Source organism: Cryphonectria parasitica (genome assembly GCF_011745365.1).
Source record: "Cryphonectria parasitica EP155 unplaced genomic scaffold M406scaffold_2, whole genome shotgun sequence".
NCBI lineage: Eukaryota > Fungi > Ascomycota > Sordariomycetes > Diaporthales > Cryphonectriaceae > Cryphonectria > Cryphonectria parasitica.
This window is the reverse complement of record NW_024468910.1, coordinates 2,519,768-2,537,543: the sequence shown is the minus strand read 5'-3', so window position 1 is coordinate 2,537,543 and position 17,776 is coordinate 2,519,768. Positions and strand designations below refer to the sequence as shown.

At 51.8% G+C, this 17,776-nt stretch overlaps 4 protein-coding genes across 4 annotated transcripts; 2 read left to right on the top strand and 2 right to left on the bottom strand.

Moving 5' to 3' along the window:
* Positions 1 to 685: 685 nt before the first annotated feature.
* M406DRAFT_25566 (family 28 glycoside hydrolase) lies at positions 686 to 2,322 on the bottom strand (the record flags this gene model as incomplete). Its single annotated transcript, XM_040917050.1, has 8 exons — positions 686 to 975; positions 1,038 to 1,143; positions 1,205 to 1,329; positions 1,418 to 1,451; positions 1,518 to 1,586; positions 1,638 to 1,713; positions 1,792 to 2,048; positions 2,110 to 2,322. Coding segments are annotated over 8 exons (1,170 nt in total), but the record flags the coding sequence as incomplete, so codon positions are not given.
* A 1,861-nt stretch (positions 2,323 to 4,183) lies between these two features.
* Positions 4,184 to 5,302, top strand: M406DRAFT_327056 (uncharacterized protein; the record flags this gene model as incomplete). Its single annotated transcript, XM_040920164.1, has 6 exons — positions 4,184 to 4,284; positions 4,404 to 4,611; positions 4,641 to 4,664; positions 4,786 to 4,865; positions 5,057 to 5,148; positions 5,241 to 5,302. 6 exons carry the CDS (start codon positions 4,184 to 4,186, stop codon positions 5,300 to 5,302), a joined length of 567 nt encoding a protein of 188 aa, XP_040779590.1.
* Positions 5,303 to 9,900: 4,598 nt separating this feature from the next.
* Positions 9,901 to 12,605, top strand: CRY (blue light photoreceptor protein; the record flags this gene model as incomplete). Its single annotated transcript, XM_040926021.1, has 2 exons — positions 9,901 to 10,409; positions 10,515 to 12,605. The coding sequence occupies 2 exons, from the start codon at positions 9,901 to 9,903 to the stop codon at positions 12,124 to 12,126; spliced, it is 2,121 nt and encodes a 706-aa protein (XP_040780358.1). The 3' UTR covers positions 12,127 to 12,605.
* On the bottom strand, positions 12,576 to 14,029 carry M406DRAFT_273066 (uncharacterized protein). The gene is made up of 3 exons (XM_040918169.1): positions 13,747 to 14,029; positions 13,518 to 13,648; positions 12,576 to 13,424 (listed from the first exon to the last, which is right to left on the bottom strand). The coding sequence occupies exons 1-3, from the start codon at positions 13,988 to 13,990 to the stop codon at positions 13,014 to 13,016; spliced, it is 786 nt and encodes a 261-aa protein (XP_040779589.1). The 5' UTR covers positions 13,991 to 14,029; the 3' UTR covers positions 12,576 to 13,013.
* Between the last annotated feature and the right edge of the window lie 3,747 nt (positions 14,030 to 17,776).

Below are 17,776 nucleotides of genomic sequence, written 5' to 3'. Positions count from 1 at the left end.
TATGGGGGAGCGGAGGGACATAATAGAGAATGCCCAGGATTTGCTTCACGCTGTGGGAACTATCTTCGTGAGTTTGCTCAGTCAATCAAGAGTGAAGGGAAGCTAGAAGCGTTGTGGTGCCAAGTTTCCGGAAGTGAATGCGCGGCAACTGGAGGGCTTAAAGAGAATCCCAAAGAAGACGAGACGAGGGTGCTGAGCTGAAGAGGGAGGGAGCAAAGCATGTGTCACCCTGGACTGCAGAATGCTTCTATTTGGGGTCACATTACGGGTACGTAAAACAGCCTCTATGCATCTTATATTCATATTCATTTCATTTTCACAGTCGTGCTCTAGATTATTACCTACAGTCAAAAATTCATCCTAAAGAGCTGGTACGTTGATCCCAGATCAGAGGTCGACAACGCATGGTGCCGCACACTTCTGACCTCCCAATAGTCCCGCTCAAAGTGGTTTGAATCATTTGTGTTTGAATAAAATCACTTGTATGATTACACTGGGAGGTGGCGCATGGAAAGCTGTGTGGACATGTGGGGTGTGGACGGAAGCAGTCATCAGCGAACGGTGTTTGAGCTGCGTGTGTTTCTCGTCTCCTAGGCACTGGCTCAAAGATATGGTCATGGCTTGGTGCTTTTTTGACTAGAATTGGAACCTCTCAAGTCGACTTGCTGCAAGTGTCGTCGTACCCATCCACGTTTGTGCACTCTCCTGTCGCCGTCCCATTCGCTGGCACTACAGTGATATTATTCCACTGAAAGTTTGAGCATTTCGAGTAAGGCGAACAAGCCAGAGATACTGTGTCGGTCCCTACTGTCTCGTTCATCCAGCCAGTAAAGTTCGTCCACGTTATATTGTCGAAAGTGAATCCAGTCGCGGGGTACTCGTTGCATGATGGCACTCCCCAGCCCGCCCAGGCGGTGCACTGCTGGAGCAGCACCGGAGACGCGGTGATATTTTCAATGTAGAAGTTTTTGAACACTTGGGTGTAATCAGCAACGACCTTGGATCTGATAAAACAAAGGCAGGGAGTTTGAACTTACAAACATTCTTCACCGATCCTGTCCCGTTCCCTCCTCCTTGTGGAGGATAGTACGTCGCCTTGCCCATGTATGTTTTCAGATATGCCCCAGTGCGGCTTCCTATTAGCTGTTGTTTTATCAGCGTCACCATCGTAGCAACTGAAACACGTTGTGATCAAAGCTCTTACCGAAACGTCCTCTACTGTGACATTTTCTACCACATCAAACACACCCTCATACTGCCCTAGGCTACCGATCGCAATACCGGCGGTATTCACACAGGTGAGATTATTCACGCGTATGTTTGTTGAGCCTAATTACATGATTGAATGAGCATGAGATTGCCGGGATACTGGAAGGATATGGCTGGGTTCTGGTTGAAGACTTGCCTGGCTTAACACTAACGCAATCATCACCAGAATTGACAAAACTATTCTGCATTCCCCCCATGTTTTAGTATAAAACGAGGACTCGCCAATGTTACAAGACGCATTAACCTACCTGTATCGTGATATTGTCGCAATTCACTGTGTCAAACCCGTCGGTGTTACCCAGATTCCCAGGATTTGCCTGCATCAAAGTCAGAATGGAAACATATTATTTCATGGGGTGATTACCTACTTGATAATCATCCGAGGTGCTCGAGATGTAGATGTTATCCACCAGAATATTCTTCGACTCTACCATTACAAAGTTCCTGTCATAATTTCAGCGGTGCCCGGGTATCAGCCACACGATGTTAGCGTCCAAGAATATCACCTGACCACAGACTTACCATTTTCCAGACTGGAGGATCTTGAAGTTTTTGGCCACGGCATTCGAGACATTTCGGAGACTGAAGGGGATCGGGCGTCCAAAGAGTCCACCTATCCCCAGAGCCAGGTCATACCACACTTGTCCCTGACCATCAATGACGCCGGTATCATGACCATCGATGGTGATGTCTTCTCCAGAGAATTCCATAGCAATGGATATGTTCTGGAAGTAGTAGTGCGAGCCGTGCTGTATCCAGTACCGAACATCGGTCGAGAACTGTGACGTTGTCAGAGTATGCCCACCAGATTCGTGAGCGGAAGCAAAGGGCACCGCGCACGAGAAGGGTGCCTCTTAGGTCCACCTGGACGTTACTGAGGTTGTGAAGCTGCAAGACTGTCTGTATATCGTAGGTGCTGTTCTCTTGGAAGACGATACGGCCATTCGTACCGCAATTCTGGAAAGCCTGTCGGATGGCCGGGCCGTCGTCGGTGCCATTGCCACTTGCTGGAATGATGCAGGTTTTATTCCAGGTCTGTGCTGCTGCAAAGGGCAGAGCAAACAGTACCGTGTTGAAAATCTTCATGTTCAAATGAAGAACGAAAGATTAGAGATTATTTAGTGGTTAGATTCGAATGCCAATGAGTGCCAGTTTGAAGAATATGTAGAGACGGCATTGCTATTTATCAAATATTACCTGGGAAGATCGTCAGATCCTACGGCTAGGACCCGCATTGCCCACTTGTCGAGATGTTGCATTGTGATTTCGCCATCGCCTCTCAGCAGCAGATAGCAAAAGAGGGGCAATGGCGAAACGTTGCAAGCGGAGTGGTTTGCAGCGGGATGGGGCCATTTGACCGTACACTGTACGTCTCCTCCGGCCACTTTCTTGCCTGGAAAGACGGTCAGGAATTAAGCCATCTAACAGCGTTCCTATTTGAACCCGAGCAACCAGATTGTCTGCTGTTTTTGCTGCGGGTATAGCCTGTACGTGCAAGCGGCTAGCATGGGGAGCAAGAACCAATAATAAACGTGTGCCGATCTACAGAACCCATGCAAACGCAGAGGAGTGAACCTTCGAATTGGTGGAAAGAGAGGTACCCTCCCTTGGCCGTTTTGCCGATCCCCCGCATCTTGTTTATACTCTTTGCAATACCATCATCTGTTGACTTGTCTCCGATAAGAATGATTCCAAAATTCGTCGAGGGTTACTCGGGCGGAACTTTCTATCAAGGAGGAATTGCTAATTCTCCGGTGTGTTCTCGGGATTCGATGCTGTCGAGCGCTTCTTGGTACCGGATCTTTCGTAAGACCAGATGTCAGCAAAGTAAACTTTCGACTTGCAAAAGAGCCTGCGCTCACTTGAGCTGCACGAACAACACGTGTCAGCTGCTGGTGTCTGGTAATGTAATTAGTCCGTGGAGATTGCTGTACCTCGCTGTTCGGTTGTGGCGGACGCTGTGGTGTCGGCTGGGCATCTTTACTGGAGTCCGAACAACGGGCACTGAAATTCTCAGCTCCGGTGGATTTTTGGAAGGGGGGAGGGGAGGGGGCCGGCATTCAAGGCAGGAAAGGGAAGGAATCAGACAATAGGTAGAGAAATCATTGAGGCTCCTGAAGATTCGAAAATGCTCTGGGCTCACCTTCAGTAGAGTGGGGCAAGCAGTAAGGACAAGCAGCAAGGGCAAGCAGAGCTTTTGATTTTTAGTACAATTTCTCCAGAGGGCAAGAGTATCAGCTATCAAGAGTTTCTGGCCTCCTCAGTGAATAAATGCTACCACTGGAAGGACACTCAGGTCTGGGATAGCCCTGGGGCAGCCCTGGAGCCCAACTGAACCCTTCCGGGAGCTCCTTAACTGTGATATTATGGTGGTGTTGGGCAGTAAGGTTCACAATCTTACCCGAAATGATCTCTGATAGAAATGGAAAGACCTGCCCAATAGTACACATGGACCGTTGCCATACGAGTGTTGCTTGTTGCTGCCTCCGGGGCATTCGCATTTCCACAAGAAGATCACGATCTCTGGGACATAATAGGGCAATCAGCTGATCAGATGCTGGAAGGTCACACTGGTTCTTTCCCAGCAAACCCTTACCTCGAGCTCTTTTCTGCATAAAGTCCAACTGTGTGGGCATGAAGGGCCTTCCCCCTTTTACTCTTCTCTCACACCCTCTTTCCCCTTCCTTCTCAGTCCTTACCTCCCACTCATTTCTCCGAGTGGCCTTCTTCGTCTTTGTTTATATTTGGAAGCAAATGGAGTCAAGCTCTACAGAGATCTACCCCTGCTCCTCGGCGATGATATATACTACCGTCCGCCCTCACGACCACCCAGACCTGGTTTGCGTATCCACAAGAAGGCGTGGACTTCCTAAAGCCAACGTTGAGAGGCAAATTTGCCTCTTCATCTGTTGTGATGCCCATCAAGGGCCAGTCCGAGGCTCTATTTCCCATACCTCTTGAAATCTACTTCTCCCCAGCACCCTCTTCGTCAGCCCTTGACCCGTTCATCCTGAGGTTGACAAGCCGTCTTGATCGTCTACTTACCTAAGCTAGGATTGCGAGCTTCGCACACGACCATTTCCGGTGCAGGCTGTCTATCTATACCATCTCAGCTAAAACTGGTCGTGTCACAGTAAGCCGCAAGCCCGAGGCGTGACGATAGGACTTCAGATGTCACCACAAGTGATCCCTGATGCGAGCTCGTCGAACAGAGACAGTCTGGCAACAGTAAATATTCCATCCACATTTCCACCTGCTATTACCTCCAAATTACCTTCGACGGCTGATGCGTTGTGGAACAGAAAGTCGACAAGCCGCCTGCCTCCGCAAAAAAGGGTACATGTACGTTGTGTTGCTGGACGACCACGAAGACGACGAGGCAGAAGAAGAGCAGAGTACGCCAGCTGCAGTGTGATCAGGGCACATATCGTCAATATGACTAGCAACAGTGCTGGTTAGGCTGGCCTGGTCTCGCGCAGGTTCAGTTGACCTGGCCGCCTGAAGACCCTGCGATAGGTCTCGCTGGAGCTGGCAACAGATGAGCTCGAGTACCAGCTAGTTCAGACGGCTGTTGTGGTGCAGTTTAGCCTTGCCCCGTATCACGCCTAGAGGAAGGCCCTACTAAGGGAGAAGAGGAAATATACGTATAATTCACTGAGTCTCGAGTGTTGAATCGCATACCGACGCCTCGCCGGACAGTGGTACCGTCGCCTCTCTCTCTTGCTGACCAATGGCTTGTCGAGACGACTTCTAGACTGCTGCGCTCCTACCTGTGTAATGCCCGCAGGAGCGAGCGCCTTGCTCGAAACTTGCCTGATGCAGGCAAACACCGCGGCCGCTCGGCTGTTGGTGAACTCCATGCTACTATGATGAACCATGGTAAGTATGCATACGGGACAGCTGAAAATCCCTGAACGCCTGCTTTTGATTACTAACCCTTTTTATTCTTCCTCTCTATCTTTCTTTCTCAGAGAGACAGAAAGGCGTCAAGAATTTCGCCAAGAATACGGGCGAGATGTGGGATGAGCGGTGATGCAGTACGAACTGAACCTTGTGCATAAAGCTTCACTCTTCGTCGCCTGCCTCCTCAGGGTTTCGGAAGAGCCCTCAAGGACTGTCAGGTCGTTACGAACAAGAGTGCAGGTTTATTCTATATCAACATTTAGGGTGAGCATGACAATGTGTCTTTTCTCTGTTAGTGGTGAGCACTCATAAGCAGGTGTAAAATACGTCCTTTGACATGGTCCACGCTCAGCTGCTTCTTTGATTGCTGTCGTGTCTACACCACGGGAATGCCTGTATTGGCAAGCGATACGCCCTCAACGTCAATCCTATACAACGTCAGTCCTACAATACAGATGGCCTCAAGATCTGGATCAACAAAAGAGAGAAGACGAGGAAAGGAAAAGAGAGAAAAAAAAATTGAAGAAAGGGGGGGGGGCATAGGAAAGAGAGGGCTGGGGTAAAGCTCAATACCTGAACGGCCGATCTTTAAGCTCACGTCGCTGTGTCTCTCAGCTGGCCGAGATAGCAGCAAGAATCCTCCCCCGGGGCAGAATTTGCAACGGCTGTCGTTAGGTAAAATTGTTATTTACAAAGTTGGTCAGACAGACAGGCATGAAATGAAGGTGGGATATATTCGTTGCGTCCCCCTCCCCCTCCCCCCCTCCTTTCCTTTGTCCTTTAGTACATAGTACCAGCGCATGAGCCTTGTATTCGTCTGCATGAAGGCTCCAGTTGAATCTCAGGCCTGTGGGGGTAACCCACTAATCTGTGATGCGGAAAACCCGAAGTAAGTGGATCCTTGCATACTAGGAAGTGAGCACTAGGAATTCGGCATTACAAGAGAGGGAAGGGTGAGGGATCTCCGGTGTTCTTCTCGACGCCGTCTACCGTGAGTCCCGAGACCCTTTGGCACAACGTTGAGGGTGACTGACTATACAGCAAAATAGGAGCAGCCCCAAAAACTATTGACAAAAAATACGAGAATTGAATAAAAATCTGCCCATCGACGACCCGAGTGCATACGATCTATGGTAGTTATCGTGGTCGGCTGGCGGAGGGCTCCACTGGCAGAAGTTAGCCTATAGCCCAAGCCTAACAAGATAGGGAGAGACTATCAGATCGGTACCTTGGATTTGGACCCTGCCAAGCAACCTTGAATTGTGGAGTTGGTGTGAATCGAGCGCATTTCACAGGCCGAGGTTATGACATGTACTGCAGTAGTCGAGCTGTAGCTGAATGACCCGCGGAATCAGGAACCGTCCCCCTAACAAGCCCCCCCCTTCTTTCATGTCTTATTCCTTGATTTTAGTTTTTCCTTTTCGTTTTCTTTCTTCGTCCCCTTTTCTTCTTCTCTCAGTCTTCCTCTCTTGCTTCACTCGCAATGATATCCAACTCGGGTGATCGTATTTATCATCCTAGGGTTCTGGGTTAGACGTGACGATTAAGGTTCTGACCGTACCCTCAACCCAGTCCATGACACGCACCACAGACAGGCCGCATCATGTGCGGAGTGGAGGGTCACATTGGGCACGAAGTCAAATCCTATAGTAGCTATAGTGGCTGCGCACCCTTGTGACGAATGTCTTTTGAGGAAAGTGTTTCGTAGTCACTCTCACGATGGCCAATCCTCCGAGAGATGAAGTTCAGATCTGGCGCACAACAAAAACGAGAGGATCGGTGGCAGACGTCTGGAGAAGAAAGGCTGACGTATAGGTATATAGAGAGATAAGGGGAGAAAGAGAAAGAGAGAGAGTGCGTGTATGTGTTTTCAGTGTATATGGGCTGACAACCACCATTGCCCCTCCTCTCTCTCAGTCCTTATGACGTAGTCGTCAGGTCCCTACAATGTAAAAGTTGCCTCGTGGCCAGCAACGCGAACGCCTTCGGAATTCGGCAGGCCCTCAGCGTTTCAAGGCCCTAATGCAGCCTAGGAAAAAGAAACGAAGAAGAAGAGTAAGAAACCACTGAAGGGATTGACTGAATGGGATAGCTGCTGGGAGATAGTAATGGAGGGTAGTATCGAGACGAAGGGGCCGACGGGACATGGATTGTGGGAAATCTAAGATATCACAGTACGTAGTTTATAGTCTGTGCTAACGATGGCGCAACGTGAGCAGGGTTCTGGGGCTTCTTGATTTTTCTCTCTCTCTTCTTGTCAGATCCAGGGTCTTGGCTTCTGATGAGTAGAGAGTATATGGACCCCCCCCACCCCCCCGAGAAACAAGGTACGCGTTGGGCGGCCTGCGAGATCGATGAAAGGCAGGCAGCGGGTCGATGCTGACAAGACGGACGACCAGTTCAGTGTGTACACGGTGGTATTACTAGCCGTAAAAGGCACCCTGCGAATGGCTTTAAGCAAGAGAGGGAGAAAATAAAAGGTGGTTGTGGTACCCCAACTCCTATAAAGACTCACGCCCCCTACATGATACGAACGAGCCCAAAAAAAAAAAAAAAAAAAAAAAAAAAAAAAAAGGTTTGAGAGAGGACTGATGTCAACTGTCAGATTCAAGATAACCAAGGCCGATGGCAATGTCACCAAGGCTAAGTCCGGGACAAGGGCCCTGCATGAAACCAGGTGGGACCTCCCGCCCGCCGCCTCCACACAGGGCTCTCTTAGTGGAGGTTTTTCTCGATCCCTAGAACGCCTATATGAACTTGGCATCGAGAAATTCGCGGTGGAACACTTGTTGACCAGGATCAGCGAGGGCACGATACTCCATTCCTTTTCTCACCTTCCCTTGCCTCGTCGCCCGTTCTGTTTTCTCCCCCTCCTAACGGATAAAATCCTGCCTCTCTCCTCCTCCAGCCACTTCGGGCCACAAGGAATGCCATAAATGTACCATAGTATAGTGGACAAAACGGTTAACGGCTGACTTTCTTGTTCATTTTCTTTTCCTTTTGCCAAAGGCCGATCTACTCTGGTCAAGCGTCACTACTCATAATCCATTCACTGTTGTCAACCTGTCATCATGCGTGTCTCCCTCTGGTTGAGCATCTGTGTGTCGCAGCCCATCATGACAACAACATAGCCTCGTGGCTGATTTGGGCCACTAACCACCTTGACCCGATCTCCAAATTTCGTACTACATGTTTAATTTCTCCTTCATCCCTCTTTTGGTACTGATCGTGGCTACCACTCATCATCCCCCCCCCCTCTCTTCCCCCTCTAATCTGCTATGTAGTCGGTACCACAACTCGTACTACCATGGGTTTTGTCCCGTAGTAATACTCGATCTCGTCATCACCACCTCACGAAGCCTCCCCCAACTCAGCCATCTCCCTTGATCATCCAATAAAGCAGCCTCATTTCTAGATGACAGCTGGAAAAAACGAGAGGAATACATGCCATTTCACGGGATTATGCATGTATACACAGAAAACACTCATGAGCACCGGCGACAATGTTCTAAATCACAGCGCCCCGCGACAAAGTACGTTCCTAGTCAAGCGTATATTGTCCGTCATAATTATTCGCCACACATCAGGGTCCACCCCATCAACCACTTTCCATCATCCTGATTTGACTAAACCCCTTCCAAACTTTGACCCCATCAACTCTTCCCAAAAGGTCCAGGTACTGCAGCGCCCTTGCTCAGAGGGGCGGGCGCCTTAGCATTGCATTGCACTATAGTATTGTGGTAGTAGGTAGTACCGCACCCTCAACAACTTACAGCTTGCCAGGGGGACACACTTCCACATCTTGGTGTTGTCCACCCCCCCCCCCTCTCCCAATAATACCTTCCTCCTTCCTTGTACATCAAGCTGGCCTCAGGTAATATTGACTACTACACCCCTCCCCCCCACATCTCGGTTTTCTCTCACTCTTTCATACACACACATAGACACATCCACACTCACACTCACACACACATTAGCTACACACCCACACCCACCTTCCAAAAGCTCAGCCCTTGCTTCCACGACATTGTGTCTCTCTCCCGTCTGAACTTTTGCTCAATCAGCTGTGTCCCTTGTCTAGAGAGATTTTTCCTTCTCCATCTACTCATCCCAGACTACCGAAACAAGAGTGGCTCTAATACCCTGCACCACCCATTACCCAACAGGAAAACAGCAGGCCCGCATTGATGAAGTATATCCCATCATCAAAACACGCTTACCTGCGCTTGAGAACGATCTAAGGGCTGGTCCTTGCCCTTGATAGTTACATCCCGGCTGGCGTAAGAGCACTCCGAGTCTATGACACATTCACTCGGCCATTGGGGATCTACAACTGTCTTCTTCATCAACTGTCCCAATTTGAGGTTCTGGTCTGGCCCGTTGCTGATCAAAGATCAACACTGGTTTTATTCTATGCCGCGCGAGCCAGTATTCTGAGACTACTTTCCCAATCTTGCCCAACGTCTCAGGTCTCTTCCAGGAGCACACACATTGCTCGCGCAGAAAGACAAGAAAAACAGAAAAAAAAGAGGAAGAAATCATTCAAAAACCAGAAAAAAAAAAGTATAGAGAAAAGAGAAACAAAGTCAGCTTCCAATTCTGACTTGGCACTAATTCACGTTGGAAGAGAAGGGTTCTCCCTTTGCATTGTCTTTGTGTGCTTGATTCTCGGGTTCAGCGCAAAAAGGGAGGGAGGGAGAAGCGAGCTCCGTCATTCTACCATTCATCATGGTCAAGTCCAACATTTTGATCTATGTGCTACGACACGACCTTCGCCTGTCTGACAACCCCATCTTTCATCGTCTTGCATCGCAGACCGATCACGGCTTCACGCACTTGCTCCCTGTCTATGTCTTTCCCGCCCAGCAAATCGAGGTTTCGGGTTTCATCAAGGATGGCGCCGGGACTTCTCCCTATCCAGAGGCGAGGAGCACGGTATACAAGGTGTGGCGGACTGGTCCCCACCGGGCCAAATTCATTGCCCAGTCCGTCTGGGACCTGAAGGAGAAGCTGGAGTCTGCCGGGGCGGGCCTTGTGCTCCGTGTCGGAAACTCGAGCGATGTGGTGGCAGATCTGATCACGGGATTCTCGCGAAAAGAGGAGAAGGTCGGGGCAGTCTGGATGACCAAGGACGAGGGCGTCGAGGAGTGCAGAGAGCAAAAGGCCATCTCTGCCATCTGCAAAGAACACGACGCTGCGTTTAAGCTCTGGACGGACGAGAAGTATTATGTGGACGAGTGAGTACACCAACCAATTCTGCCGAAAGAACTTCCCCCTCCTGATCCTCTCTTTGATTATTTAAAAAAAAAAACTAACAGTCGTGAACTAACCCATTGGTCCAGCCGCGATCTGTCGACGCCCATCAAAGACATACCCGATGTCTTCACCACATACAGGAAGTCTGTCGAACCATTGAGAAGCCGACCGCGCGCTGTTCTTCCAAAGCCTGACAAGGGCCAGCTTCCACCCCTTCCTGAAGCGTCCTGCATACCGCCCCAGCAACCTCCTTTCACGATACCGACAGAATACGCCGAGGTGGAAGAGGCTGTCGTGTCCCCGGTCCGGGACTTTCTGTCGGACATGCCTGCGTTCCCCGAGGGCGCAGAGTCAGCGCACCCCTTTTCTGGCGGCGAGTCCTCGGCGCAGGAGAGACTGCACCATCTGATCAAGGAAGGCCTGATGTACAGTTACAAGGAAACCAGAAATGGCCTCCTTGGTCCCGCGTTCAGCACCAAACTATCCGCCTACCTTGCCCAGGGCTGCCTCACGGCCCGGCAGATTCACCACGAGATGCTCAAGTACGAAGACGGGACCGATGTGGACTACGAACACGCCAAGGGGTTCAAGGAGGGCGAGAACGAAGGGACCGCGGCCGTCCGGTTCGAGCTCTTGTGGAGGGACTACATGCGTCTCTGCACAATGAAGTTCCGCCACAGGCTCTTCCGGCTCGATGGTTTCCGCGGTCGTGATGAAAAGTACGACTCGGAAGCACCCACCGGTGCCACCACGACGAAGAAACCAAAGTGGAAGACGTCCATTGCTGAAAATGCCCTGGCAGACCAGCAGCCTGGTCCAGACGAGGTGGCCGAGCTCATCAGGCGCTTCAACAACGGCACCACAGGCATGGGTCTGATTGATGCCTCGCAGCGAGAACTGCTGCACACAGGCTACACTTCGAACCGCTCGCGACAGAACGTAGCCAGTTTTCTCGCGAAGCACCTGGGCATCGACTGGCGCTTCGGGGCGGAGTGGTACGAGATGTTGCTGCTCGACTACGACGTGTCCTCGAACTGGGCCAACTGGCAGTACGTCGCCGGCGTGGGCAATGACCCTCGGGGTGAAGCGCGCATCTTCAACCCCGTGAAGCAGGCTTTTGATTACGACAAGCAGGGCGCCTACGTCAAGACCTGGGTCCCAGAGCTCCAGCCGCTGCAGAAGCTCGAGAACATCTTCCAGGTCTCGACAACCTCCCCACAGCACCTTGAGGAGGCTGGCCTGACGGGCAACATCATGGCCACCAATCCAGTGAAGCGGATTGAATTTGTTGTGGACGGCAAGCCCAAGTCAAACAGACGGCCTTTTCTTCCTCGGGGCCGTGGCGCGAGGCGAGGCTATAATGGCAGTCGCCACATGCATACGAATGATGGCCCAGGAATGTCGTCATCTTCTGGGAACCCCGACAGCGATGACTACAGGGGCCCTCCGTACCGAGGTCGTGGTGGTGGTTTTGGCATGGGCCCTCGACGCGGTTTCCACAGCGGACGAGGTCGTGGTGCTTTCCACGGAGGCGGAGGAGCAACAGCATACATTCATCCGCAAGCCTATTTCGCCGGCCCTCAAGGACAGATGGGCGCGCCTGGTCAAGTAGGAGGAGGCTATCATATGGTTTCGGGACAGAACGGTTATCCGATTGTCTATCCCAACCTGTATGCTGCAGGGCCGCCGCCATCCTGATTCGGTCTCAACATACCTCAAGGGAACGCATCTCACACCAACACCACAAGAATGTTCATGACTTCTCATAAACGACGGGGACCGTTCTGCCATCCAACAAACAATACTTGACGATTTCTGGAATAACCGGTCTGCAAGCTTTTCTTAACTTAAACGAATGCATCCATCTCATGTTCGGTTCGCGGATAATGGGAGGTAAAGATTGTCGTTCCATAGAATCATGCCACGTACACGGGATGCGTCGGCATAGTTGACTGTACATATCATTACCCATTTGGCTTGCCTTGGAGATTAACGTACGTATTCATTGTTCATCACCTCAGTTGATTCCAGCTCACGTACAGTTCGCGGGAGGAAGATTTAATGATGTTTGTTGACGCAAGTAAAGTGACAAAGGAGGAGGCGGCATGGGGAACCAACACCCCTTTTCCATACAAAAGACGTTTTATGCTATAATGAATTAATGCTACGATGATTTCACACAAGCCTCCATATGTATACCTGGGCCCTCTATACATGCTCGCCGACCGCAATCCTGTACTGACTCTTGCCATTATGCTCCTCCTGGCCAAGCACCCGATATGGAGGTCTTACACTCTATATAATCTATACTCTTCTCTTTATATAACATGACGGGGATTCTCTAAATGTAAATGTCGTGAAGAAGAGCAGTAGGCTTGCCTGGATCAACCTGCAGCTGCCCTGAAATAGCGGTATAAGTGTCTAGACAGGTATTCTTCTCGGTCAGTGGTCTTCTTGCCCGATACCCTCTGCTCTGCGGCCTCATTGTGATACACAGCATAAATCTACCAAACATCACCTGCACAACCACACAAGGCCCCGTATGCAATCAACCCTAACATACTACGCCTTCCCCTGGTCCCATCTCAACGATTAGATGGAGGAAGCGTCACCGCGCCAGACGGCAACGCCTTCCCCCCACGAGGAACGATGAATAGCGCCCTTCCTCCAACGCACTCCTTCCCGTCCATAGTCTCGAGCGAGACATCGACCCAAATCTTCCTCTGGCGCTTTCCGCGCTCCTTTGGCTCGAGCTCGGTGTCTGGAATGGCTCGCGCTCGCGCGACGTAGAACTCGCCCGCTAGCGTGGGCCGGCGGTAGTGTAGCTCGAGGTTGGCGGTTAGGACACCGACGCTCGCGGAACGCAGGGCAGGGTCAGCCAGTGCGCCTCGGGCGGCGTGCTCGTCTAAGACGGTGGCGAGGAGGCCGCCGTGGACGACACCTGGCCAGCTTGTTGTGGAGGTGCCGAGGTAGAGGATGTTGAGCACGGGGTGCTGCTGCTGCTGCTGCTGCTGGGGAGCAGAGGGCAACGAGTAGGAGGCGGCGGCGGAGGAGGAGGAGGAGGGGTCGCTTGGTGATGGAGTGAGGACGGGGGCGTCATCGTCATGGACGAATATGTGTTGATAGGCACCGATGCCCGTCGAGGAGCCTAGGGGCCCGGTGGTAATGCGAGGAGTATCGTCGGATACAGGGACCGTTTGGTAGGCTTCGTGATGGGACCCTGGGGGTGCAGACAGGCTGAATGAGCACGCAATCGAAGGTGACATCTGGGTTCTCAGGTCTTCGGAGGGGAGAAGGGAGAGATTGGAGCGAACGTACATGCCGGGTCTGCCATGAGCTTCTTCACGAGGGGCAGCGTAAGGGCCCGAGCCTGGATGTCGGCTTTGAGGGCGAGGTCTGCAGGGCTGCCCGCGATGAGTGGTGGCGGCGGGCTAATCACTGCCCTGAGGATAGTACCAGAGAGGCCACCGATGAGGAGAAAGATGGCGGCGGACACCCAGCGCCGGCGGGCACGGCGAGGAGGCTTTGGTGGTGGTGATTGAGGAGGGATAGGAGAGGCCATGGGGCCTATGAGTGAGGAAGTCGTCTCGCTGCCTGTAAGCGGGACATGTTGGTCCTTTTGGGAGGACAGGCCAGACGTGGTGGTTGAGAAGCCTCTGGAAGCACGTATTATCCGAGAGGAGCAGCAGCCAGCAGCAGCAGCATGAGTAGGATAGAGAGGAGAGGGTGGAGGTTGGAGGCGTATTCTTGACGGGCGCCCATGATGGTGATGATGATGAAGTGCCAGCCTTGCGAGGAGGCTTTGGCGCTGGATCATGCAGGCTGTCATGGCTGGGCTTGTTGATCACAGGACGAGAGGCATTGGCGGTGTCCTCGATCCCGAGGAGGAGGAGGAGGAGGAGGAGGAGGAGTGCTAAGCTCCTCGGAGCTTTTTTGGTGATGTCCGGCGCGGCTTCTTGTTCCGCAAACCGGAGCCGAAGGTGTGATGGACCTCGGTACTCTAGGGAGCTCATAACCCTGACCCTCTGACTATGCACATGCAAATGGAGGAATGACCCCTCCTTCCCCCTTCGTACTCTCGCGAAAACCTCCTCTTGTCAAGAAATGAACATCCATTGGTCCTTCTACAGAATCCATTTTGTCTGTTCGTCAGACAGTCATCATTCAGATTTCTCTTGTATTGTTGCAGAGCAGACACGAAGACAACCCCCTGTCGTGAGCCGTCATCGATCGCAGTCCTCTCTCTATTTACTTTGAGACCCCGTTGACCAACCTTGGCAACAACAGTTCACGATGTGGAACGCTCCATGGAACACAACCTGCTACTCAGAGTGGGCGTATGACACATTGGTGTGCTCACATCCTGCCGCCACAGGGTCACGGTCATTCATACCCGTCTCACAGGAATAGAGTTCCATCGCAGACTGCGTTCTATGTCGCCATGCATGCATGAGCTTTGGGCAGATCTGACCGTCCAGCTGGATTGACTGGACCCAACGATTCTCTGACTTCTAAAGAAAACTCCTGTACCACGCCGTCCTCCCTCGGTAGGTGGTGATGCTGTAACATCGCACAAGATCATTCCTCAAACTTGCTTCTATGCGTGTCAAGTTTTCCAACGTCGTCTCACACCTTTCGATGTGCTTGTCAGCCCTCGATCAAGTCACACCTTGGCTAGCAAAAGGACGCCTACAGCTCAGGAGACGTTCGGAGTGCCGTATTCGTACGGAGGACCGACGACAGAAGCTAATGAGTCAACACAGAAAAGCAGTGTGACGAGTTACGAAATCAGGCAAGATTCTTCGAGTTTGAACCCCTGCGACGGGAAGCCTCCGGGCACGGACAGCATCTTTACTGGGAGAGGCGAATGTGGGGGTTCAAGGGCAAGTCACTAGGGCACACCGCTCCAAAGGGTGTAACCCTCGTGAGTACCCACGGACTGCGGGGGGTGGTATTCCAAGCTCGTGTGTAATTATCGGCTCCGACAGGATGGGCATCCATTCAGACGTTTACCGAATGGCACACCTTCCCGTCTTCCTCACCGAGGGCTTGCACAAAAGGAAGCATCAAGCTGGAATGATTGCACTCTTCTCGGGCTTCGAACTTCACGAGGCCAAAGCTGTGCCACGGCGATGGAAGGACAGATTGTCGTAGAGCGGAGCTACTCACCGACACATGAGCCGTGAGGAGAACGCAATACGTTGCAGATATGACAAGAGCACACACTGTGGTGGCATGCCTGTCCATGTTTTGATTGGTACTATATCTGAGATATCAGAAGAACTTACTACGGTACACGTGCATCCGGGCGTTCTCCCCCCACCCTGTCACTTTGACGTTGCCACTACGTGGAAGATTCATGGCCAGAGTATTATCTACCTGGGACCGATTTCAGCCTCAGTAAAATATGATATCTGATATCAGAATACGGCAGTACGCGAGAGAAGTCAATTGTCCTAGTGCTGAAAGACTTTACCCCTTTTGTGCCCGGAAAATTGATCATAAAGGTGACATGTGATGAATCTGGGTCGTCTCCCTTCCCTGTTCTTGCTAGCCAGACACGGGCGGACGTCACACCAGGACACTCAAGGCAATCGATCCAGTCCTTACGGTAGATTTGTAGCAAATTATAGACGCCCGACCAGACTTGGTTGGGATAGCGGGGGCAGCATGCCTGTCGTGGTCCAGGTGGTCTACGTTGATCATAGAAGGGCGGACGCCTTGGCCGGGATGAAATGTCTCAGGCTGATGAGCCGTGCAACCACCCTATACAAGTTTAGGCAAACGTTTGACAGACTCAACGGTTCGCTAGCAAATTGTGCAGGCCAGCGCAGCATATATAGCTAGAGTTATTGGCGGAATGGGAGCATTCCGGGAACAATGTTTCGATTTTGTGCCAGGTAAGCATGCTTTAGGGGCGGGGGCAAAAGCAATACGTCTGAAGTAGTACATTAGCGAGATGCAATAACATCTTTCCTTTTTCTCCTACGCTTCACCGCCTCAACTGCGTTGCTTCTTCTCCCGTGCCGCCATGGACTCATTACAACCTTCCCTCGCTTCCATGTCTGACGCCTTGTTGCCCTTGAGTGTCTTGGTTGCCTTTCAGGTCAGGTGGACCGGGCGACTTGTGATCGTCGAGGTCAGGGCTCCTACTGCTCCAGAGCCTCAGTCAAGGGGGGGGGGGTCTGATCTTGTCAACACTATCAATTGCGGGAGAATGTCCCCGGAGGTGGGGGAGGCATCTACTCGGAACTGCAACCTCCTTGATACTGCACAATGTGTTCATCTCCTCAGCTATGAGATGATGCCTCAAGGCTGTGGCTAATCAGAAAACAGAGGTTACCTGACAGGGTCCTGTTCATATTTCACTAGTCTTACTCAGGTCTAACAAGACGGTAGAGCCGCAGGGCTTGTCCAGCTGAATTGTCAAGGAGAGATCTGCCAGGGAGCCTCATTGTGACGGCGCCGCCCACTCGATCGTCCCCCCAGTACACCGCGCATTGCACGTCTCCTCCACAGCCTCATTCTGTCCACAGGCTCCGAGGAAGTCGTCATATGCCCACCCTCGCAGTGTGGTACATTTGCAGATGATGGCCCCAAGGCAACTTCCCATTCATCACCTTGATGACTTCGAGATGGAAGAGCACCGGCCCGTAGCGTCTCTGCGCCACAGAAATAAAGCACACTGGGAGAGAGAAGAGGGGGCAAAGATAAGAAGGGAGAAGGGAGGAGGTTCTATCGATCCAAGTGCCGGTGCTCGGTCGCAATGTAGCTATTGAAAAGTGGCCAACTGGGAACAAAGCCACACCAGAGCCGAAGTCGAAATTTGCATGGGGCCCTGGCAAAGGCAATATCTTTGCCCAGACATGGGTCTCACCCGTTGATCTCTGGAATGGGCGGTAACCTTGTGATAAACTCCTCGGATATCAGCGGAAGAAAGTGCGCAGCGCCTCAAAGATCCGGAAAGAGTTGCTTTGCATGGGCCCATAACGTACTGCTCCCGACACCGCGCCAGAGTCGGACACGCTGGGGGCTGTTATGCAAGCACAGCACGACAATGGCACGCTGTCTCTCAAGTCTCAGCCGTTCCTTCATCCGAAAGGTGTACTTTTGAAGACATCCATCAGTGGCTGGGGCTGCTGAAAGACACTCGGCCAACATAGCAGATGCTTGGCATCTGATGTAGGGCAACATCGCAGCTCCCGCTCGATAACACGGCACATCAGCTCGCCTCACTGGTGGATATCTTAATCAGGCGCCCACGTAACGCCCTGTTGCTGAGACGTTAGAGGTGCTTTCGACCCAGCGTTTCCTGGTGGAGAAGGGTACATGGCGCCTAGACAGCCTC

What these genes read in the sequence shown, in the direction of transcription:
- M406DRAFT_273066 (XM_040918169.1), bottom strand. Translation starts at nt 13,990, where the DNA reads ATGGCCTCTCCTATCCCTCCTCAATCACCACCACCAAAGCCTCCTCGC. An exon ending in GCTCATGGCAGACCCGGCAT is followed by an intron (nt 13,649 to 13,746) that starts GTACGTTCGCTC and finishes CTGCACCCCCAG; the next exon opens with GGTCCCATCACGAAGCCTAC. An exon ending in TCCATGACGATGACGCCCCC is followed by an intron (nt 13,425 to 13,517) that starts GTCCTCACTCCA and finishes CAGCAGCAGCAG; the next exon opens with CAGCACCCCGTGCTCAACAT.